The 25700-nt window shown below is 35.1% G+C and overlaps 1 protein-coding gene across 13 annotated transcripts in view; it reads right to left on the reverse strand.

The window, feature by feature from the left end:
* RBFOX1 (RNA binding protein, fox-1 homolog 1) overlaps nucleotides 1–25700 on the reverse strand; it is a 372798-nt gene that overhangs the window by 83094 nt on the left and 264004 nt on the right. For all 13 annotated transcript variants that reach the window (XM_021411693.1, XM_021411692.1, XM_021411696.1 and 10 more), the window contains 5 exons: nucleotides 17390–17533; nucleotides 13317–13370; nucleotides 8726–8818; nucleotides 6967–7027; nucleotides 2636–2689 (listed from right to left, as the gene is read on the reverse strand). In XM_021411693.1, the coding sequence (XP_021267368.1) occupies nucleotides 2636–2689; nucleotides 6967–7027; nucleotides 8726–8818; nucleotides 13317–13370; nucleotides 17390–17533 (406 nt within the window). The remainder of the gene's footprint in view (nucleotides 1–2635; nucleotides 2690–6966; nucleotides 7028–8725; nucleotides 8819–13316; nucleotides 13371–17389; nucleotides 17534–25700) is intronic.

Raw genomic sequence — 25700 nt, forward strand, 5'->3', positions numbered from 1 at the left:
TATAGCCCACACTGATGGAATATTTAATCACAGAAATGAGTTGGCAGATATGATGTACAATACGGTTAAGCCTTGCGGCGTGTGTCTTCACCAGCAATTGAGAAACGGGTGAATTTGCCATTCATCAGTGCCATCCTGACAGCTTTGTATAACCTTCTGGGTTTTTTTCACTTATTTATGAAGATTAAAGGTACTTTAAATCAACAGTTTCTCTGCAAATATTTCATCTTCATTTCAGAAGTGGCCAAATTTTTCATCATTTATTATAGCAAAAGAAACTTCTTGCACGGACTGTGAAATAGTTGGCAGCACTTTAACATGACAGCATTTGAGACAATAATTAAACCAAATAACTGTATCTTTAAAAAATCTTAAACTGTATCTTAATTATATCTTAAAAATCACATTCTAAATTTAAAATCTTCAAAAGTGAAACTGCTTCTTTTCCAGGTAAGGTGGGCGGACACGTAAATAAAGATATGCCGCAGCATTCTATTACGGCATACAAGAACTGTTTCATTTTGTAATGACTTTAAGAGATCAGCACAGTTTTTTTTGTTTCCTTGTTTTAAACTGAATTGCTTAAAAGAATGTTTAAACACCTGTGAGACAAAAAATATATTTTAGTCATTACAGAAAATGTGCAAAAAAAAAAAAAAAAAAAGGCCGGTATATGTAAACAGAAATCTGAAATACATTAGGTATCCTGGATAGAACTTTCTGCATAGGTATGGTGGAGTGCATGCCATAATTCATAAAATTAAATTAATACTCTTCTAATGGTAATTAAAGATTCTCATTAAGAAGGGCAAACACCTCCCTTGTGTTGGCAATAAAAATGCACTTGGGACTTTAGGAGGTTATACAAAAAAAATCAATAACCTGCCATTTTATAATTAAAAGAAAAAATAAATGTTAGGGAAAAATCCAGTAAATTAAGAAAATTACCTTCAGGAGAGATTGAAAATATTGATTTTAATTTACAAACTATGTGAACTCTTCATGCCCTACTTCATGAGACAATTATAAGTCGGATTGTTAATTCTGCATACGTATTAGAAAATTGATTACTGTACTATGGGAATATTATTATATTTGTCATTAACACAAAGTCATTTATATAAAATGACTAATAACTCTGACTTTCTAATTTATGCAGGTTCAGGGTTGGTTCACTAACTGCTCAAACAAGATCAATGTTAAATTCCTGTTTTCAATGTAGGCATACATCAAAGAAGGAAACAAACTGTGCCTACACTAAATATCGCTCTTCTATGAATACCAGCTTAGTGCTTTTATTATTCCGATGCCACTTTCATAATGCAATACCCTAACTTGTATTTTTTTTTTAATCTATTTCAGTAGTTGGCACTGCATGTATTACAGGCAGCTTCCTTAAAATAACTATTGGTTTGTAACAGTAGTCCTATATAACATTTTTTCTCTCTTGAAGTTCCTTGCACTAACCAAACATTTTCAGCTTTATCCAGTGGAGGCTTAAGTACCTCAAAGAATGGAGATTCCCTAGCATCCATAGGCAACCTCTTCCCATGCTTAACCACTATTTGTGAAAAATGTTTTCCTAACACCTATTGGAAACTTCCCTTGTTTCAACTTGCTGTAACAAATGCATTTTACAATTAGTTCTTTATTTTTCATTATCTACATGTGTGACAAAGGATTAACATTTTTGTTTTTTAGAATATGAATGGACATTTTATCCAGTCTACTGGATAAATTTATACACACCCAGACACAAACAACTAAAAAATTGATCAAAATGGAAAACAAAGCTTCCCAGAGCTTCCCATGAAATTCACAGAAGACTCATATATTATTTGGGAACCTAAGAAAGGAAAACAACTATACTACCTATCAGAAACATTTGAAGCTACTGGGATCATTTCTCCCTGAGTTTTAATCTATTAGCTTTAAAAAAACATAGCATTTTTTGGACTTCCTAGAGGTTATGATTATGGGTGGGATTCAGGTTCTTCTATAATCAAATTCATTTTGGAGTACACCCACAGTTTCAATACTGTTGCTGTAATGTATTTAGAAATTGCTCCTAGCAATGGAAAAAGAAAAAGGCTGAATCTCATCAACTCCAAGTTTTACCCGGGATTAGAAGTCTTGAGAGATAATATAGATTACAAATACAAAAGTTTTAAAAGACTGAATAACTAAATATAAAATTTAAAGAAAAATGTTCAAGAAAAAATTAGGAATGGAGTTCATTTGTGTGTATATATGTAAATATGTCAATACAAAATATATATTTACAGATGGATATTTTGTTGTTGTCAAAGCTTAAGTAATTCATGACTCAAAATGTCTGTATTGAAATATAAAAATAAAATAAAATATAAAATAAAGGATAAAATAACTAAAAAAATCTCATGTAAGGCTGCAATACCACAGTTCATGTTTTGCTACCCAAGAAAAGATATTCTGTTATCTTCTACATAAACTTCAGTATTCCCAGGTAACTGTCAAAACCTTCATAATAAATCTGCAAATGTCTAGCAGGAAGCATGACTTAAACAAAGAAGCCAAACCTCACAGCAAATGTTTGATCTGTACTTCTACGTGTTTAAATAAAACACAGCATGGACAAGTGCACTTTAATCCTTACCTGCATAGAATTCTGGACTATAAACTGCACCAACAACTGGATTTAATTTCCAGCCTGCAGCAAACATAAAAACATAACTGAGTTAATATTGCAATTACTGATAATAATAACGTATTGGTTTTTTATTCATTTTTTTTAAATAGAGACATACAGATAGAATGCATTCAAGGTCATTTTAATAGAAGTTTTATAGGTGTCTTAGATTACTACTCTTTAATATCAGAACATTCGGATTCTGAAGTATGGAAACAAGTAATGAAATAAATCATTATCTGGACATTTCAATACTGCAAGTACTTCTGGAGCAAATTATCAGGTGAATTAGCTTAGTTGAAATGCACAGTTATCACGGTCTTAACCTTAAGTTATGCAATTATGTCAGAACTAGTTCAGGTATCACTATATCATGTAACAACAGAGTAGATCAGTTCTTTTTCATTGCTCCAGTTACACACTAGTGTGGCCAAAACAGCTCATTTACTGGACACAGGGTACTTCTGCTAAGCGTGCGTTAGTGTATATCACAAGGCAATAAAATAAGCATTTTCATTCTACTTTAGATAAAAAATGAAAGCATAGGCAAGGTAAAGAACTGTCCACCGTGACAGAAAAGATATCTGTGCACTGTGTGAACCCAGTCAAATGCCAGAGGCACTTTTTTTTCCAAATTGCATTTGTACTTCAGACTCTCTGCACTGAAATGGTACAACACAGTCATGCATCAGAAATGGCTGAGCAACCTGCGAGTACAGGTGGCATATTACGATGAAATAGCTGGCTTAAATGCAAATGCTCCAGTCATGTTCTGCCAACCTCTTACACTGGCCAATGTAGCCAATGCCTTTGTTTTAAATAACCACTGTCCTACAGCTGGCCTAAAAGCAATCCAGAACCAAGAGATGTTCTGTGCCATCTGTTCAGGCAACACTCCAAAGAATTGCTGCTGTGTCCGTACAAGCGATGCTGCTCTTCCAGGTACACAGAGCACGCAGCCTTGCTGTAGACACAGGGCCGGTGTTCAAAGTGTATACGATGCTAAAGACAGCAACGTTGTAGGAACTTGTGGGGAACTTGTAAGATGATCTTATACAGGCATTTAAAAAAAGCACAGATTAAACGTGCCAAAGGCAAGGAAATAATTACATATTGCACAGTGGAACAAGCTTTGTTAGGAAGTGGGGCACACCAATGTAGAAAGGATTATTTTCACTTTCTAGAGCAGGCAGCTGTGCGTTGCCTGAGGAATGCTTTGTTGGGAAAGAAGCCCTGAGACACTGTTTGCTTTCTTCCTGTTTGCAACCAGAACAGGAGGAAAGGGAAGTGGGAGGGAATTTAACTGCAATAATTGTCACTAGTTCTGATTTTGAATCTAAGTTTAGATTAACAGAAATCTCACATTTAAGACACTGCAAATATTCCTCATCTGATCTCTGTGTCATATTCCTCATTCATTGCTGAGGTTCTCTCAATCTACTTGCACGTAATTCTCTATTCCCCACAACTTTGGAAGAGCAACCTGAACTGATGCAACGTGAGCATCAGAAGAATGCTAAAAAAAATTTTAGAAATCATAACTGTGAGCAGGAGAGGCTGGAACATCTAAAATGTATCAAGCGTTTTTCACAAGTAGAACACTTGACACTGAATTCACACACAATGAAAAGGCAGTTCTCATCCGAGAACAAACACATTGAAAAGTCCTGCTAGAAACTGTCCGTTTATGAACTGTTCATTCCAGGAATGGTCCAAAGTCAATGGAAAGTCTATTTATTTCAAAAACCACCTAGCACGTAAGAGCAAATTGCTTATCTGAATGAAGCTGCATATGTATTAAAAAAAAAAAAAAACGTTGAGGTTGTTTGTTTTTTTTTGCTTTAAAATCTGTTGCCTTTTGCAACCATATTTACAATATGAGCCCTGTTATCAAGCAACTAGCAATATCCAGGAATGAAAGGCAAAATAGAGTGCATCTTATTTTTAAATTACAATAAACATTGAGGCCCTACATGTTTTCATTTAACACATGTGTCTGCCTGGCTGTTTTCCACATGTGCCAAAAACGTGTCAGTCACCCCATACACTTTGAAAAATGAAGCCACATATTAATGAAGTGGTTCAGAAGAAAGACATGTACAAACAAAAAGTTTCTGCCTCAGAAGCACCTTTCAGGTGCTGATATGCTTATAGAAGAACACAAAAAAATTACCCTTATTTTTCATTTTTAAAAACTTTAAACAACAATCTTTAGTAATCAGCTATAGCAATGGTTAATTTCTGACAAAAGGGTAAAGAATTGGAATCTCAAAATGACAGGGTAATGAATAATCGAAACACTGATTAATCTGAATGGAACATACTCCATGTCTACACTTCATTCTTCATCAATTGTAATGACTGTGCTAGAAGAATATGATTCTACTTGTGGGTTTACTTCAGGGGACTTGAGAAAATAGCAAAAATTATAAGAATATTTATCTATTAACTACAACTGTTCTGTTATGTAGACACCATCAAAAGGTGAATATCAAAAAGGAACATCCTGCATGTACATACATCCTTGGATGTATGGATTCACAAACACAAATTCTAACTTTCAGGCTCTTAGCAGGATGTTTCACAGCTCTGCTGAGATCTCATCCAGATAAAACAGGCTGGAGAATCACAGACACAAAACACTACAAGTGGGAAACACTAAACAGCAAGTTATCATCACTCTAGTTTTGGATATAAATAAATGACAGTGTATGACACAAGTAATCCCGCAGTGCAGGACACAAATGTGAATCCCCCTTAAAATCAGATTCCTAAAATCTCACCTCCTTATTTCCAGCATGACTATCTGCCAGCATTGAACACGTTGATGAGTAATGTGCAATTGATAAGTGTTTTAGCTTTACCATATTATGAATACAAAATATACATCACCATTTATATCAATTCTACTATTATATTTTTATCATTACAATATAGCAGGCTAAGTTCATAGTATCATATGCACAAATTTAATATAGATCCTTATGGTAACAAAATCTTGCTTTGTGGTCCAGTCAAGCTTCATGTCTCTCTTGTTAGATTCACTGAGATGTTTTAAAGCCAGTAATAATGAAGGAGATTTCCCATCTGCATCATTTGGCAAGTTACACATTTACATACAAAATGAGGAAGAAAACACTTTCTGAAAAATCACCAGGAATTTCAAGACACTTCTTCTCCGTATCATTATAATTTGCTCAATTATCGCATGTCAAATGAAGACTGTCACTTTATTTTATTTTTACCACATTAAGAAAAAATTATGACTCTTTAAATAAAAAAAATAAAGTCACTGTTTGCCATGGTTTTTAGAAAAATCTCAGTAATGAATGTTCAAATACAGAAAATAAGATTCATCACATTTCAAGATGGAAAAGAGTCTGAGCTAAATATGGAAATTGTTATTGATGTATGTGCAGATTTCATCTGCTTTCTACTGGATGGGAAAAGCTAAATTAAATTGGAAAGCAAATAATTACAGCTACACATTCTAGTAAAACAGGAAAACATAATTGCAATTAACTTCAATTGATGTATTACTGTTTGACAATGAGTTAGGAACTTGTTAGCATTTTCTGAACTAGCAAATGCAAATAACTTCTGGAGCACATGATAAAACGTTGCCAAAGAAAACATTTTCAAAATGTATTGTCTCCAAACATCTTGAATATCCATAGATTATATTTTTATTGTTAATTTAACTTTTTAGATCAGTATTAGAATAACTTTTTTAAGCAATAGAGAATTTAGATTACTCCATGGGAAAAAAGCTGGAGTTGGCATCCAATTGCAGGTTGCCCTTAACTTTTGACAAAGTGTGTAAGGAAGACAAAAGAAATATCTTTGCTCAGATACGTGACTTGGCACTAAAAAGGCTCTCATGCCTGACAGAGACATTCTTCCTACTGGCCTTCCTACCTCCATCATCCACGCAAAACTGAATCCTTTGATCAGTTCGTTTGTCACAACGTTAACATCGAACAAAGCCGGAAGAGAATAATGCTACTAGGAATATTTTCCTATTCAAAAGCCACTGTGGTTAAACTCAGATTCCAGACAGGCAAAATGCTCCATGCTATGCCCATCGCTGTGAATTAGTGGAAGTTCACAGGGATGGAAATTAAGCCCAGCCATACCATGTGTTCTTTCTGGGTTGCTGGAGAAAGCGTGAGCCCAAGGAGATGCAGAGGATGCAGAATGTGACGCTTCATCAGTGGATGAATCCACCCATCCACCGGAAGAGTGAGGATTCACATGCATTGACATAAAAACCACGCAGTGAGATATCATGCACTTACCATTCGTGTAAGGGTTGACGGTCTTTTTATTTGTCATTACACGTGCTGTTGCATTATTTACCTAAGCACATAGAACACTGGATTAGAAAGGGTTACAAGGAGGGCCTGTGGTATTATTAAATGCATGCATTATCATTGCTATTAGTCATGTAAAAAATAAAATGCAATTTAATTTATAGAAGGCAACAGGTGCATAACAAAATCATACTATTTATAATTACATTTACTTTCATAACCATTTTAACTTACAAATCATTTCAATAAAGCAAAGTCATATCATTTAAACTTTAATAAAAAGACATTAAAAGCAAATTAAAAGGTATTGCATAATTTAAGACTTAAGAGCATGCTTGTATTCCATGATAACACTGATACAATAAATATTCAAAACAGAAAAAAAAAGATTATATGAAGGAACATGCAGTGGAGTAGAAGGGAAATAGACAAGGTACAAGGAAACAAAGAAAATGTCAAAAAAAGGGACAAACGAATTTTAGCAGTGTGCAACATAACCCTTTAGAAGAGAAGTACCATTGGAAAAGCAACATCTAGCATTCAACACTTGGAACAAGAGCCTTTTTCATTGCAAGAATTAACAAAATCATTCAAGCTTTAAAATCACAGCTAACAAAAGGATAAAAAGAGGGTGCATTATTTAACACAATATGGAGTTAACAATCTGAGTAAGATGTGCACGAAGTCATATCCTCAATCCAATCAGTGCCTCCCAGGCTTGCTTAAAACGTACACTCAATTACAGGCGTACCAATATAGAAAAAAATGTAGCATCAAGAAAACTTAATACAACAAGTCAAAAAAATTCACGTGGTATATCAGCGCTAAATACGTGAAACGGCAGATGGACTTCTCCACTTACCATTCAGCACCATCGCCAGCATGGGTATGTATACAGTTACCATGGTTACTGAGAGTTTGGTGAGGGCCCTAAGCGCTACCGTCGAAGGGGGAAAATGAAAAGGCAAAATATGCAACATCTTACTCAAAAGACGACAGCATTTTCAATTGGTATTTTTTTTTTATTCTAACAAATACGACTGAGGCAGTATTGAAGGGGATCCAGTGGCACTGAAACACGTTTGTATTGTTTCTTTAATAGATACGAGTGGCTCAGGCCATCTAGCCAAAGGAGCCTGATGGTTTCAATAAAAACGAAACCTTAAAATCGGTCGCTCTCTAGTCTGGCTTTGTTTCTTTTTCTGGTACATCTTTTGGATGCTTCTTTTCCAATCTGAATTTTCTGAAAGCCACTGTGGATCCCGCATCAACCCTGCAGAAAAAAATAAAAAAATAAAAAAAAACAAAACCGAAACCAAAACCAAAAACCAAAAAACAAAAAACAACCTTTTGTTCGTTTTTGTTTCGTCTGTCACACAGTTTTTGTTGTTGTTGTTCTCAATTTTTGTTGTTGTTGTTGGCTGGTTTTTTTTGGAATCTACTGCACCCATTGATTCATAAAATATCCAAAATAGTAACTTCAAAATATTAAAGCTTTCTCTTTTTTTTTTTCAATTCCACCTTTCAGCAATAATGATAATAATAATAATAATTACAAAAGAAATAATAATAAAAAACCCAAGTAAGGCCAGATTCTCTCTCTTTATATATAAATATATATATAAACAATGGGAAGGGGGAAGGGGAGCACACAGAAGACACCAATGATGCATCTGAAACAACAAATGAGAGTGAAGCAGACATTTATAAAAAAGATGAAAAGGAAAATATTTTGAACATGCACCTCGATTTTACGGCCCTCTACCACGGTGCCGTGTAATTTCTCCCTCGCCCTGTCCGCATCAGCACTATTTTCGAAAGTTACGAAACCAAATCCCTGCATGCAGGAGGGAGAAGGGGGGAAAACAACATGCACATTATTATTTCAGTCAACGACCACTTGTTTGCTTATGTTCTCTCTCTTTAATTTAATATTTTCTTGTCCTTGCTTCATTTCTGTAACATGCAAATTAGAAAAATTATAATTGTATTGAGATGTGCAATAAATAAGCGACAAATGTGAACAAATTTTTTTCTGTCATCAATTACATAATACCCTCTGAGAAATTCAAAGAATGATACCAAAAATACCTTTCTATGTGTCACTACAGAGGAAAATAAATCTAACAATAAGAAAATTAAATCAAAAGAAATTACAGTGTCTTCACATAGAAAAAAGAAAATGAACTAATGAGAAAAGAAAATGAATCACATTTTAACAGCATGCAGATATCTCAACAAAATAAAATACATGTGCACAAAATTCAACACTGAATGTCAATATACTCTAAAACATTGCCTACTTAGTCATGCTGTTGTGATCATAAGAAACATTGTTCCCATGCAACACTAGGGTAACTTAAACTTTTGTCAAACTATACAGCCTTTACTTATTTTTTTATAAAAATAAAAATTAAAAAAGAAAAGAAAAGAAAAGAAAACCACCAACGAAAGTACTTTCAGAACAAAGTATAAAACTTCCTTGTATTAACAGATCAAATAAAATCACATGATGTGAATAGAAAAATAAACTCTTGTAAAGGAATAAAAATGAAAACGCTTTGAGTAACTTTAACTGGTTCATTGACTGTTTCTATATTTTACTTTCCACATGCAACTGGTAGTACTCCAGAATCCCATGTTAATGGGACCGGAGAACACTTGTCTAATACGAAATCCTCCCCAGGATAAATACTTCACTTTATAACATTTATAACACTTTATAACTCAGGCTAAGCAAACATTTCCCATCCTACTAACATTCTTTTTATTATGCTAAGTTAAACTAAGCATTGTTTACAAATATGTTACATAAAAATGTAAAATTTTTCAAACTCAGACATTAAAAAACATTTTAGAAACATACACCAACCCTTTGAAGTACTTCTTACATTAGCACTACAATGCCTTTGCATGATTCTTGAATCAACTCAAATAAACAAACTTCTATAACCCTGAGTGCTTCATAACTACAAACACTTGCAAGATATAATGTCCATATTTTTAGAAAAGGCATTGCTGCATGTATTTGTAGTCTTACTACAACCTTTTTCTTCACTGTTACTTAAGGTTTGCTTTTGTTTTGTTGCTCAGCAATAAGCCATGCATCAAATCTCCTTGAGCTTTATCCTCTCTTTCATCCTCGTTCTGCAGAATGTTCACTGAATTTACTCTCTCAAGTTCTACCTCTTATTTACACAGCGAGGGAAAAAGAGAGGAAGAAGGGAAGATACATATCGTTTTCATACAAAGAAGAGACCAAAAGCATAGCAAAGGCAAAACTAAGTATTAACACCAAGCACTGAGGGAAACAATGGACATGAACTACAAAAATAATGCATAAACAAAACAATGTGGAGAAACTGTGAGGATCATTATATAGGTCTTTGCCTTATTTTGCCTACTAAAAGAATGTACTAGTGCATGCCAGTTTATAACGTAGGAAGAGACTTTTCTGTAGAGTAGCAGTCTCTATTCCATTCTCTCAGAAGTAGTTTAAACCTACAGTACATTGCTCTTTTTTTTTTTCCTTTTTCTTTTTTCCTTTTCTCTTCATTTTAAAGCCACACTGAAGACTGAGCTCAGAAGGGCTCTGTCAGCATTCTCAAACCACACATCTCCAGATATTTTCTCCATTGTACTCTCAGCAATTTTAGGACAAAGCCATGGCCCCTCTTGTCACAAGACACTGAGCATGTAACTCTCCCCAGAACAGCAGCAGTCTTCAGGAGAAAGTAAATACCCTCCTCAGTATTAATCCCTACATTTTAGATGCCTGCATAGACTTTTCTTCAAGCTTTAAATATTTATTTCCTCTTTATTGTTTCCCTAAACCTCTCACCTTGTAGAAGTTTGTCTAAAATACTCACAATTTAAGAGACCACTAAGAGAACTTCAGAGCAGAAACCATCTCTGCAGCCATCTGTGGGCTGACCCTAGCTCCATACAGTTTTCTACTTTTTCTTTGCTCTCCTTCCTCCTTCCTGCTGAACACCCCCCCCCTCAGAGGAGGAGCTGTTTACAAAATTCAGAATCAGTCTCACTAGCTCACAGTGTTGCCAGTTAATTTTTTTCAGACAACTGAATGGAAAGATAAAAACCTAATTATATTACAGCATTGGAAAGAGATAGAAAGTGGAGCTACAAGACAAGATAAGACAAGAACTTCAAAGATTCTGAAAAAAATACCCATTGTGTTTTTTTCAATCTTTTCCTATAACTAACACGACTGAAATTAAGATTTTATTATTTAGGCAAATGTATAATTCTACCTAGATGACCCAGAAACTCAATCACCAACCAAAGATTTGTTCATCTCACATTTAAATAGGTAGACAAACATATTAGCATGCATCTCACATGCACCTGATTCAAAGTTAATTTAGCTTAGCATATCATATATTTTACTAACTGGTAATGTAAATTTCTTCATTTTATTTTTAAAGTCTGTCAAATGACTTAAAAATAGTCAAGTTTGCACAGGACAAGTTTCTGCTTTATTTTAGGAGGTGCATCGGAGCTCTTGTTATTTGAAGAAACAGTTGTTGCTATAATATACAGTAACTGTATACTAATACATACACACCAACAGATTTATCCCAGTATATATGTAGCATATAGATAGTTGTCTAGAACACTGACTGACAGCTGTTAGCTTTTGTACCCAAACTTACTGAGAGCACTCAGTAGCCCTTTCAGTTTCGGTGGGATTGAAGTTTTAGAAAAATATGGAGAAGCAGGAATAGCACTTTAATCCTTAAGTCCTATAGAAGAACTTGAAATGATCAGATTAAAAAAAAAAAACAAATATATTTTTGTTATTCATGACATGTTTTCATTATTGACATGTTTTCAGTACTGTGGGGTCACTAGTGAAAACCCCCAGTTTAGAAATATCCCCCATCTCCCCAAAAGACAAATTTATGCAGTCTGATGCAGCCATGGTGGCTAAAAGTCCTGGGCATGCAAGATTTAATAGCTAAACAAAGGTATAACCTACGACAAATTGTACTCATTTCCACCCAGAACTAATTGAAGGTGGCAAACGTGGGATGTCACCTGAAATTTACAAAACTATCTGGTAGGAACAGGTTCTGCACAATCAACATCTTTTGCTAAAACTACTGAACAGGCGTAGTGTAATGATGATAAATTTCAGCCAACGTAGGAGATAGTCGCCTACTCGAAAAGACCACCTTCTAAGCGACAGATTTCTGTAAGTTTTGGTTGCTTAGTGAAAGCACATTATGTGTCCAAATTGGGTTTGGAGTTGTAGGCAAAGGAACTAATTAATGAATTTCAGAATAATTCTGGAATATTGACTAGAAATTTTCAAGTATTCTATTAAAGAAAGATGGAAGGATGGGAGGAGGGATAGCCTTAAATATAGAAATTAAATACTAACACATGAAAGAAAATTTAAAAAAACAATTAAAGTATATCTGATTTAAGAGAGATTTATGACACGTTTCATCTTAAAAGATGAAAGGCTACAAAATAATGGAAAATAATTACTACCAATAAATCATATATATGTGTTACAGGAAGACTGAAGCATTAGTGGTCAAACATAATAGTTTTCTAACAAGGGAGAAAAAGGAAAAAGCATGGATACGCCATATGCATAAACCCTTATGCTGCAGCTGATATCATAGGTGAAGCATACTGGAAAACTGGCTACTGCTTGGAACCAGGTCATGATGATACTGCAGTCATAATCATTGTATTTTGATTTATTTCTTAAATATGCAGTATATTGTATGTATTTAAGGCAAAGTAAATTTCAGAAAAAAATTTAAACTTTTTTCAGTACAATGAGTACTCTTTTAATCAAATAAATGACTTAACATTCAAAGGGTTGGTGTACTAAGCTTTTACTAAAGAGGAAAACATCTGCACTTAATCTGGAACAATCGTATTTTCTCTCTTGATTACTGCAGAAGATAGTTACTAGGTATTATTATCATCTTTCATTTCAATAGGAAAAAGACTTACACTAATACAAACCTGCCTAAAAATATCTGTAAGTATGGACTCATCTTATAAAATACACAGGGTAACAATCATTGAATAATAAAGAAAGCAGAAATCAACATTCCCATAAAACAGGTGACAGTTTGGAGTAGTTAATATTACCCCCTTTAAAAGATATAAAATGAGTCCAATGCTTTTCTTTCTGCTTAGGAACTAAATCAGAATATGTTTTTCAATAACATGGAGTTTCAGATCTTATTTATTATTATTATTATTTTTGCATTAGTGCAGTTGTTTCCTTTTACTCGTTAAAAGTATTTTAAACAAGCTAAAAAAGTCTTTGTGTGAATTAAATTGCTTACCTTTGAGCCTCGCTCATTAAAAATAATTTCAACATCTAAGATTTTACCAAATTGCTGCAAAGAAATAGAAAAGTTACATGAAAAAAAGATAATTTCATCTCTTCTATCACCAATAGCACAAATGTTTGTTTCAGAAATTGGCGCACCATATAAAAAGTTAAAGAATATAAAATCAAAGATAGTCAAGCACCAGAAAAGACACACTGAAGAGTATTCAAATCAATATTATCATTAAATCAGGTACGTCATGTCTCTATCATGCCACATATTCATTTATGAACTTTAAATTCATTGAGATGTTCTGTCAGTCATCATTGAACTGTAAACACAGTGAATTGAAAGTCTGAAATTTCTTTTGTTGATGTTGTTGTTGTTTTTCTTTTCACATCATAGGTTACCTCCTGGTGATTCACCCAGTTCCGTTGCCATCAATGATTTTTTAAAAATGTGATATGCTATTGGGTTAATTTAATTGGTGTGTGATAAAATACCACTAACATGACAACACTGATGGCCAGATGAACATCATCACCCTCTGGTCAGCACATCCTCTGAAGAACCTGTGTTTCAGAAGAGTATTTGCAGTTGCTGTCCAGAACGGGCTTCTGCTTTACAGGACGAAGATGGAATCAATTGGGAGTTTTGTCAATTGCTTCAAGGGAGTGAGATTTCTCCTCACCATTGCTGAAAAGGGATATCCTTTATTCCTCACGTAATTCTTGTCCTCCTAGAACGTAATTTGGCAAGCTAGAGTAGATAGTAATGTGTTGGGGAATTTTTTCCCTCAGAAGGACACTTTATTATAATATTAACTCTTATTTCCATTGACCTTCCAATAGCACAGTCATCTCATGTAGGCATTGCTCATGTGCACAAAACTTGACCAAATATTTGACTCACGCAACATTTAGTTAGAACACTTCTGTAGATGGCACATTTTTGTGGTGTGACACTCAAATACATCAGTGGGTCATTTCTGTTTTTTTCTTATGTAGTTAACATGCTCTATTGATCAATGTTAACACTAGTAAATGACATAAACAATGATTAAACAAAAAGGCAGAAGTTAGAGGCAGACAAATGAAGAACAATCTATGAATAGTGCAAGGAACTGCAGAAATCAACCTCCAGTGAAGTTTTTTAAGATATAAAAAACACAGGACAGAAAGAACAGCACTTCTTTACTTAATAAGTGGTTTCCTCTTAGTTATGAAAATCAATCACCATTTGTTATCCCTTGGCTTATTTTATGTTCTTGCATTCATGATCAAATTAACTGTTTTAACTGCTATTTTAGCCTATAAGCAGATAATGATTGTTTTAACAATTCCTCCTCTGCTGTACTCATGTCAATGTAAAAAAATAATCTGCCATGTGTGTAACACACTCAAGATGCAGCATTACCATTTCACTTCAGATATTTCATTACTCTCACACTTGTAGAAATTTAATTTTTCCATCACGTCAGAAGCCGAAAGTTTTCTAAGTCACTCTAAAGCTGGAAAACTCCAGCCACCCTATCTTGAGAACTAAGACAGAGCATATTGAAAATAAACGTAACTGTTATTGATTTATAAATTTCTAAAATTCCTAAACTCTTCCTTTAACATACTTTCAAGTAAAATCCATTTTAATTGGTTTGTTTGTCTATTTTTTCCCCTCTAGAGTGTGAATGGGAAGTTACTTGCAGCAAATCAGATATAGGAACACAGTCACCCTGATTTCTCAATACCATAACAGGATTCTTTTTTCCAGAGAACATTTCCTTCATTTAATAGAAATAAATACTAAGAATGTCTTAACACACGCAGAAATACATTAGAAGAATTTAAGTCTGGACCAAACATGAGAGATCGAGAGAAGGATAGTGGCAAGTAGTATGAGGGCTGCTCCCAAAGTAATGCCTCCTATTTTATTATGTTGGTCCACAATGTCAGAGGTGGATGTTGGTGGGATGGCAGCAGAAGTTGAACCTTTCCACCAATACTCTGTGACATTTTGTTGCCACGTGACAGATGGCAGCAGAGGGGCACTCTGACAAAATGGCATCTGACTTGGAAGTGCACATGAAGCAAATGTATGTCACTGAAACCCTCCATGCAAAAAAATGGCACCCATTGATATTCATCAACTCTTGCTGAACATTTATGGAGACCAAACAGTGGATGCAGCAAAGCGAGGCAGTGAGTGGTGCATTTCAGCAGTGGTGACAGTGATGTGAAAGACAAACCACGCTCTGGACAGCCATCCATGGCTGTCAGCCCACAAAATGAAGAAAATCATGGACAGCTCTTCCATGCAAATTGATGGATTACAACCAGAGAACTGTGCACAGGGCTGAATATTGGCTTCAATGCATTGGAAATGGTGGCAAGGTTGGAATATCACAAAGTTTGCACCAGGTGGGTCCCACAATTGCTCACACAGGAACAGAAAGAACACTGTACGCAAGTTTTTCTAGACCTATTGAACCAAAACAAGGCTGAAGGCGAATGTTTCCTGAATCGCATTATTAGTGGTAGTGAGATGCAGTGTCACCACTATAAGCCAAAGTCAAAACAGCAGTCCGTGGAGTAGTGACATGTAAATTCCCCATTGAAGAAAAAGTTCAAGACAGAGCCTTCAGTGGATAAAGTGATGTACATTGTCTTTTGGGATAGGAAAGGGGTGATCTTCTGGATTTCCTGGAACCTGGACAAACCATCAACTTTGACTGCTACATCGCGACGCTGACTAGGCTGAAGGCTTGGACTTACAGAATCAGACCAGAGAAGACATCCTTTCTCTTGCAACACAGTAACTCCAGGCCCCATGGCAGTTTGTAGACCGTGGAGCACATTGCCAATCTTGGCTGAACTGTCCTACATCCACCATATAGCCCATATTTGGTATCTTCTGACTTCCATCTGTCTGGACCAATGAAAGATGTACTGTATGGGTAACATCTTCCTAGTAAAAAAACCATCATATCAACTGTGAAACAGTGGGTCACATCCATTGGTGCAGATTTTTTTGACTGCGGCATGCAGGGTCTTGTTCATTGCTGGAGAAAATGCATGGCTAATGGTAGTGAATATGTTGAAAAATAGTGTTTGGTAGCTGAGAATTTGCTCTATCAAATAGTGCTATTATGTTATTTGTAGACATTGCAGTTTCCATGGAAAGAGAAGGCATTACTTCTGGAGCAACCTACATACTTTATGCTGTACTATGTAATGTGAACTGTAACACAGAAGAGACATAAGTTTTAGTGAGTCAGAAAGAACAAAGCAAGAGATACACAAATACTTGGGAGTACTTGTTTGGAAAAGAAAAATCTGTGTTCTAATAGCTGCTCAAGTACTATTTCCAGATTTTATTTAGTAAGTTTTCAAAATAAACCTAATAGTTCTTGGAGCAGGGAGAAGAAACCAGGTCTAACCTCTCCATGGTTATGAGCCTAGAACTGATGGCACGTATGAGACGTGTGAAACAGCCAATGCACATGAAGGTAGCTGATGGCCTGAGCAAAAGCAAAAATTGAGAGACTTAGAGAAATATACTGTCAAAAAGTTTAGAAGCCTACAGGTCTATAGTATCTATGGGAATAGGCACGGATTCCTATGCCTGGATTTCCTGCTTAAAACTAGCCCATGTCTTACTGTTTATAGATTGAGTTCTCTTGCTCATCAGGTCAAACATTGATTATTTTACATTACACTGTCCAAAAATCAATAAATCAAGCATATAAATCCAGATGGGTAGAGCAGGAGTATGTATGCATTGAATATTTTTAGCCAATCTAGGTAGCTATTTTTGAATGAAATGCAGGTTGCTGTTTTTGAACAAAATGTAAAAGTACAGAATACATAGAATACACTAATCTGCATCACGTACAATCAAATCAGTAGAATTTTTTTCCCCCAACTACGACTGACAAATCAGATGTTTGGTTACAACTAAATGAAAAGAGAATATTCACTGACAATGGTTAAGCAGGCTAAATCATAGATATCTCTCTCAGCACGCCTGTAATATAAAGTACCTCTTGCAATGCAAACATAGAAGAGCACAGACAAAGCATTAGTACTTACACCAAACATTTGTCTAAGATCTGGATCACGGAATCTGAATGGTATATTTGAGACGTGAAGCCGTTTTGGCTGTGATTTGTTTTCTGTGTTTTCAGAAGATTGCGTCTGTTGCTGACCATCGGTCTGTGCTGCATCTTCTGTCTGCTAAAAGGGTAAAACAAAACAATGTAAAGCACGCTGCAAGCGTTTCTGCATTTTAATGAAAATAAACTGGCGGGCTTAAAGTCTCCAAACTTACTGAAAAGGACTTAAATCCAGTCAGGCAAAGGTGCTGAAGGATAACAGAATTTGAAATTAAAATCAAATCCTTTTCTGTATCTATCTCAGTACATGCATTTGGTGATATTTTTAATACGCATCTTGAATAAGTCAAAGAGAAGGAAGGGTATTATTTTCAGTGTTGATTTTCTAAGCTTTTTCTAAATAATGTCTCCCTATATTACAAGGCTGTTGAGGCTCCATGTCCAAATAACAGCCTATTTACAGCAGCAAGCTATGGACTTTCAAACAAGATTAGTGCTTTCATTCCGAGGCCACTGGGATTTCTACACAGGAGGTAGGCAACACATCACATCCTAGTTGCCATTTCATAAGCAGTGCTAATAGGTACCAGAGAGTCACTTTGTCTAGATAAATGGTCACCATTATGGAAAAGGCCTTGAGTTGTAAAAAGGAATAGAAGTATAACCAGTGGAGAAGGTTGCCTAAGATAAAAGTGAAGCCCAGAAAAAAGTTTTACAGATTTTCTTTCTCGACAGAATAAGAACATAGGATGGTACTTCTTACAGGGACACTGTTTCCTAGCTTTAAAATGCAGTTTTGTAAAATATGGACATGGCTTTGCATTACAGTTTAACAAACAGAATTACAAACCCCGAGAGAGATTAGGAAAAACAGAAACACGATTATTTGAAGTACAAAACTAGCCAACAGTAGTCTATCAGTATATTACAGAATTTTATAGGTTCTTTAATATCATACAGCGTCTTATTCATCATTGTGTGTACAGCACACATTCAGCAGGAAAAGATTTTGCACAGGTCTGTAAAGTCAGCACAATTATTTTCTTCTGCACTGGTAGGAAAAAAAAAAAGGAACAGGAAAGAAAGTAGACTAATGAAAGCACAAGGATCATCTTACAGCTGTTACTCTATTTTCTCTGCGCTTCCTCTTTCTTCTGATCATATTCTTCTTCCAAGTATTCATTTTTCCCTTGTGTTCTAATGTTACAGTTCAGCTTAAATTTGACTTTTTATGGAAAAAAAAAGACATCTCCCATTTCCTGCTGGTATCAAATTTATTTTAATGAACAACAGTTTAAGGAAAGTAAAATAGTTAAATAAAATGAACTTTACCATAGTTTTACTATCAATAAGCCTGTCAGGAAGGAGGTAAAATAACTCAAAAAGACAACATCACTTAGATCAGCAATGATTACATATAAACTAAATGCTAGCAAGTGAAGTTCAACATCATCATCCCCATCAAAAACAAATTTTCTCAAAGTACAAACATACACAATTTCCTATATTGTTTGTATTTCTATGCCATTATTGTTTTAATAATCATCAAGAAAAATAAACTTCATGTTGTATGGTGCTTTGTTGCACAGAGATTTTCTGAGATTTTTTTTCTTCTATGTCATTTGCTATCTTTTCTCTACAGGTCTTGAAAATCGAGTTATTTTAGACAGGAATTTAAAGTGAATCTTCAGCTCTCAAAGTACAAAGCATATAACTCTTATCCTTGCTCCTACAGCCAAATTCCTTGATATGATTTCATTTAAGAAATGTGAGGGTGCTTCACTGTAAGACAGATAATAGCAACAGTATCTTAGGAGAAGACAGGATAAGCTATACCTCCATGTAAACTAGCTCTGAATCAACAGTGCTTTCTAATCCTTTAAAATAACTTTATATTTTAATAAGGCTCTATTGACACGGATGACTTTATTATCAACTGTTAACACTTTACAATATGTCCTTAAATAGTGTGGGCACTCTTAAGTGCATATACAGGTATCCAGCCTTGATGTCTGAATCAGGGGCCTAAATCTCACTACAGTCACTAACCTCTCCAAAGAATTAGTTCTCAGTTTGGGACAAATTTGGAAAAGCAAAGGACGTGTAAAGCAACTTAGCTAGGGGGCAGGAAAGAGTAAATATTTACAAGGGCAAGGAGTGGAGTGAAGGATTATGTTTTGTTTTCTAAATCCTTCTCGTTCAGACTCAATCACTGCCCTATTTCAGTGCAAGCAACAGGAATAGCTTAGACAACTGTGGATAGGAACAGACCAGGCGCAGTTTGTATCAGTCTGCCATGAGAATGCACTATGTTTCTAATTGGGGATCCTACACATGTAAGAGAGCAGGATAGAAATGAGAACGAGCGCTAAGTGAATGGCAGGTCTAGTCTTTTAGCAGCAATGCCTATTTGTGTGTTTACCAAAAGAATACTGTATAAAGTTCTCAGCCCACTATGAGGCTCAGTGCATATTTTCTTTTCTCACAAAAATGCCCCATCGTTATGCTGCAGTTCCTCTTCCTTCCATTCAAGTAATACAGCAGAGTGTGTATAAAAAGCAGCTCACTGAAGTGATCCCAGTTAATAAACAGGTAACGAACTACAAGGCTTTATTTCACGCTGTTTTTCCTGCAGCAATCCAATTTACAGTGTAGTTCTGCCAATTGCTGAATGGGGTAAGGATTTCCTGAAGGAAAGATAGATTTGCATCTGCACCAGTATGAATGGCTGAGGTCCCTACCTTCTTTTTTTAGAAGCACCAGTTCACCAGTAATGTCTGCTTTCACACCATACAATGCTATTCATACACAAATACAAACCATTATGTATGCTAAAGTCCAGTTTTCAAGTGATCCAAGTGTAGGTCCAAAACTGTGTTTTGATCTGCTGCTGCCTGAACTCACAGGCAAAACCAAACAAAATAAACAGTTCATCCTAAATTATTTCTCATGATTTAAATAATAAAGCTGGAATATAGTTGTTAGGAGAACAAAAACCCACACCTAATGATCTCTTAGTATGGCATCTAAAACCAACTCAAAAATTCAGAATTTAAGCTTTAGGAAGTTATTCCATCCATAAAAACAGCAAAGATTACTTTCCACATTCAGACCTTAAAAGGAGAGAAATATGAAAGAAATTTGGTGCACAAGAGCAGGTAGCGAATGCAGGACTGGAAAATCTTTGAAATACAACACTTGCAAAGAATTTAAGGTCAATTAGATTAATCTGAAGAGAATTAAAGAATTGTGAAGGTGCTGTTCAGCTTCATGAACAAAGGCTGCCCCGGGAAGAAATTATATAATCAGCTTGCTGTATAAATGCAAATTGGAAAAAGTAATTTCTGTTCATTGTATTAATATCAATGATGAGAAACAAGGAGTAGCAGGGTTGAATCGCGCACTATCAACACACCCAAACGTTAGCAGCAACTTCTGTACTGAGGAGTTTAACAGACGTATCATCAGCAAAAAGCAGTGAGTTTTGGGAAGACAACACTAAAATGAAGAAGCTGCAAATTAAGGATGCAGTGGGTAAACCCAAGTACTGTTGTTTTGTGGGTGTTTCTTTTTCATTCTACCCTTTTTTTCTTTTTCCTACAGAAGCCTAAAATTTCCAGTGAAGAACATCTAAGAGTTTGGGCAACGTGGAATGAAAATCAGAAAGTTCAGAACGTTGCCATCATCAAAGATTCATACCTGCAAATGTCTTTAAAGAAGCCTGTGGCAAAACTAAAAGAGAAGACATATACAATGTATTATAAGGCTTGACATTACAACATTATCTTTCCACAGTGTGCCAAGATCCAGAAACATACACATAGGCCTAGGAGATCTGGAGAAGGATAGCTGCAAATTGAAATTGAAATAAGCAGCTTATGTGAAAAATTCCAAGTAACACCAAGGAGGTAAATGCATGGAGGACGGACGATACAATCTGGATTTTGTAAAGTCCCAAAAAGGAAACTTTCAAAGCCCTGTGGAGTTGAAGAGCTACAATGCAATTTAACTTACAAAGAAAGAATACATTTCAAGAGACTATTTTTACTTCTAGAAGGTAGAAAACCTGTGTTTGACACATCTTGAAAAATTAGCTGAAGTTAGTATGCAAGTATGCCTCACTACATGTCTGTGGATTAGCATGCAATCAGCGCAGGTCCTGATCCATTAAGGGTCTGTTCTCTTTAAATATCTTTCCTAATTCAGTCAAGCAAATTAGTATGCTTTATACAAAATGAATAAAAACTTATTTATTCTTTATCATTAAACAGAAACTATACAAAAGGCAAGACAGTCTGTGGATAGTCTGTGACCTTCTTTCTTTTTTTTTTTCTTCCTTTTTTTTTTTTTTTTTGAGTACTAAGCTGTATCAGATTTACCTTTGCATGTCAAAAAGCTTTGAGTTTAACTCTGCAAAGAGACCACAATTCATACACTGATTATTCAATGCATTTTACTACTGGAACTATCTACTATCACCACTAATAAACAACTGCATCAGAGCCATTTGTCTGAAGATCTTCTAAAACTACCACAAGAGAAAAATCATTTTTAACTGATCCTACAGAGCTAGCTTAGAAGACAGTTTTAAACCTCAACTGTAATCACCACATTTACATAATAAAACTGATTAAAAACACAGTTACACATTTACCATGTATCCACATGGCCAATAAGCTATGCCAGGCTGTTCAACAATCACTTTGTTGAAATGTATCTTTCAAGAAAGATAAAGTCAAAACCACTGCTCATCAGTCAGACAGAGTAAAAAAGATTCAAGCTTTTGCTGATCCCACGGAAATCCACCATTATAATCGCAGTCATAGATCATGTTTCTGTCAGTCACAGCCTTCTTGAGTGCATCAAACCTCAGTGCCACATCTGAGCAAATGTGGTTGAATATCATCTGGAAGGACAATGCTCAGACAGAGCTCAGAGATATTTAGTGGCAAGAGTAACCACAGTTTTACAAGGGAAGCCTATGTTCTTTTATTTATTAAATAGCCCAAACTCCACATAAGGCAGTAACACTATGATGTTGATATGTCAATAACTTCTAGGAATAGCAAATAATAAACCTGGTCAGAATTTCTTGATTTCACTCTAGAATCATAGGATTCATTTATTCCTCATTTTGTTGGAGGTAAAATTAGCATCTGCCAGAATGTCTTAGGTAGACCTGGTGGATCAAACCTGCTCTTAAAGTCTTTCAATGGCAGATGTTCCGCAGACAGCTATTCCATTACTTCAGTTTTCTGGCCATCTTACTGAAGTTCAAAAACATTACTTCATTGCTTCTTCTCTTATATATCATACATATAGAGAAATAATTAAGACTATTCCCCTTAGTCTCATCTTCTGCATGACAACTATGGCAAAGGTTTTATTCTTTACTCCTTGGTACCACATTCTAAAACATTCTCTGACTTCTACATTTGGTCCGTGTCCTTTTAGCTGGGGCCTAATATCACACACAGCATTCAATTTTAGGCCTTGACATTTGTTGCTTGAATCATAAGGACAGCATCAGATATTTTCAAGATAGATTTCTGTTATGCATCAAGGTGGCCCTTCCTTTTCCTTTTCTCCATGTCTGTTATTTTGGTGGGTTTCTTTCTTTTTTTTTTCCCCTCTTCAACAGGATTGCATTCATATTCATATACACTTGTAGTCCATTTGCTGTACAGTGATTTTTCATGCCATATTAGTGTAGTTTCTTGTTCCTGAGTAAACATGTCACATTTTTCTTTTTGAATACCATGTTATTTTTTCAGACAATACCTTCAGTTTATCAACATCATTTCGAATTCTAATCCTGTCTCGCAATGTACTTGCTGTCCTTCCCAGTTTGGTTTTCTTGAAAATTTAATAAGTGCACACTCCATCATTCAGATTGCTAATGAAACTACTGAATAACACTGAGTCACCACAAACCCCTGAACAACTCCTTTTAATAAATTTTCATATTTTGATAGTGGAATACTTAAATACATTTTCTAGGTTAGCACCCTGTCTATTTGTGGTTGCATGTTTACTGTACTTCCCAGCTTCAGAATAAGCACGTCTTGTGTGACAGCGTCAAAGCCTTATGATAAGTGAAATATAACATCTATGGCTTTGTTCACAAGGCCATTTTTTGAAAAAAAAAAAACTGTGCTGATGACTATTATTCTTGTAATTTGAAAAGTTAAAAATACAATGCGTATTAACTTTGATTATTTTCAAAGGATTGAAACTCAGACGATAGCACATACCTTTAGCCTATATAACCAACCAACATTTCTCTTTCCAGTCTTTTAAAGAGCATGTTTACTGCAATTCTCCAATACTTCCACTCATTCTCCAGAAGATAACAGAGACAGACAGGCATTAACGGCCCCCAAAAATCATCAGTTTAATCTTTAAGTACAGAACAGATCTAATTAGAAGCAGTCAATTGGGAAAACAAAACCAAAACCAAACTAATTCACTTGAAGATTCTCTATCTGGTTTCTTCCCTTTTTGATATAGATATGTTTCTCTGACACTTGGGAAATTATTTTAATAATCACTTGGCTAAGGCTGACTTCTGCAGTGAGCAATCATGCAAAGAAGAAAGGCGCTGTTACCCTCTGCACCAAGATTGAATTTTACAGTAGCTCTCAAAGATTCTCTCCATCCATTACCTATAGTTTCTCCATCCTGGCTCAAATACTCTCTAGCAGAACCTCTCTCCTGGTTCCTTTTTATAGATTCAGCCACAAAACTTACCACCAGTAGATTCTTGACTGACAGTCAAGCTGCAGGATGTGCCAAATCACCTGAAATCCCTTGTAGTCATGGCTAACGTACTATGGATGATACCTCCATTTGCCCACTAAAGATCTCATCCACTGAATCTTACCAGCTGGATGTCTATGGAAATTTTTCACAGTAAAGAATCTGCAAAGCCTGAGGCATCAGATTTATATGACTCTGAAGTTCCTAAGCATTTCTAGAATCACACATCGTGCTTCATAAATATCAAAGATATATGTATAGAAAAAAATGCAGTGTGTGACAGTTCAAACCATTAGAAAATAAGTTGTTTTTCTAATCAGTTAAACCAAGGAGTAAAGTTACAAATGCACTTGGGTATGAAAGCAGAGATAATATAGACCCTTTGTGCTACAAGAAATCAACGGTAACTGCAGGTTCTCAGCATCACTGAAAATTATTACTTTTTTGCTATGTATGTCAGTCAGCACTGTATGAGGTTAGTTTTCAGCTCTGAGATTTATGTCATTTGTCATCTTCCCAAAAAGGTCACTTTCACCAATTCTCTGCATGTGTTTTTTTTTTTTTTTCCTGGTTCTACTAGGAACATATTTCTAATTTAAGAGTCCTGATAAACAGTCATTTTAGCACGTTATTTATGAGTATTGCCTGGAGGGAAACACAGGATGAAAAATTTGACATCCTATTGACTATAAAATGACAGACACCAGTAAAAATAAAAATTATGTAAGAAACATTTGCTGTGGATATTTATTAATACATAATTGCAACTTTCCAGCATCATTTTATGCCACAAACGTTACAGTAAGTTGCTGAAACTTGAACCATTTAACAACTGTTGATTACATTTGCAGGCACATACAGAACTGAGATGCTCAATTTTCCATAAAAATTCATACCTCAATTGACATATATGAGATAAACAAGTTTAATCTTGATGAAATTTAATTTAGGTATGGACAACATTCGGAGAAAATAGTGTGAGGCATTCCTACATCTCTGCCCAGAAATACGTCAATTTTCATTTGTCATTCCAGAGAATAAGTAATCTTCCATATCTTACAACCCAGCATCACACAATTATTATTCTTTCATGGTTCTCTTTGATAGTTGACTTCTCTCTTGACCTCTCTCCAGTGTTATTCTACATACATATCTGTTTTAATAAAAATGATGTGTTACGTTACCATCTCATAAATACTGAAGAGAAACTATTTGCCTCAAAAAATGAGGATATATATCTAATTCCTCAGAGAAGCTAACATCCTGATACCTACTTCTTGAGCTAGCCAAGTTACATGAAGTGGATATGTTCATAGTACTACCTAAATATAGAATTATATTAATATTTATCACTGAAACTAACAACTCAGCTAACAGAGCTCTGTGAATATATAAATGATAAAAAAGATTTAAAAAAATACAGTAATAGTAAAAGCAAGATAGCCTTGCATATGATGCTTCACTATAATATCTCTAGTAATTCTGTCAGTTCAAAACATGGGAAAAAGGGAAAATGACACACAAAAAAT

This window comes from Numida meleagris, chromosome 13 (assembly GCF_002078875.1).
Source record: "Numida meleagris isolate 19003 breed g44 Domestic line chromosome 13, NumMel1.0, whole genome shotgun sequence".
Taxonomy (NCBI): domain Eukaryota; kingdom Metazoa; phylum Chordata; class Aves; order Galliformes; family Numididae; genus Numida; species Numida meleagris.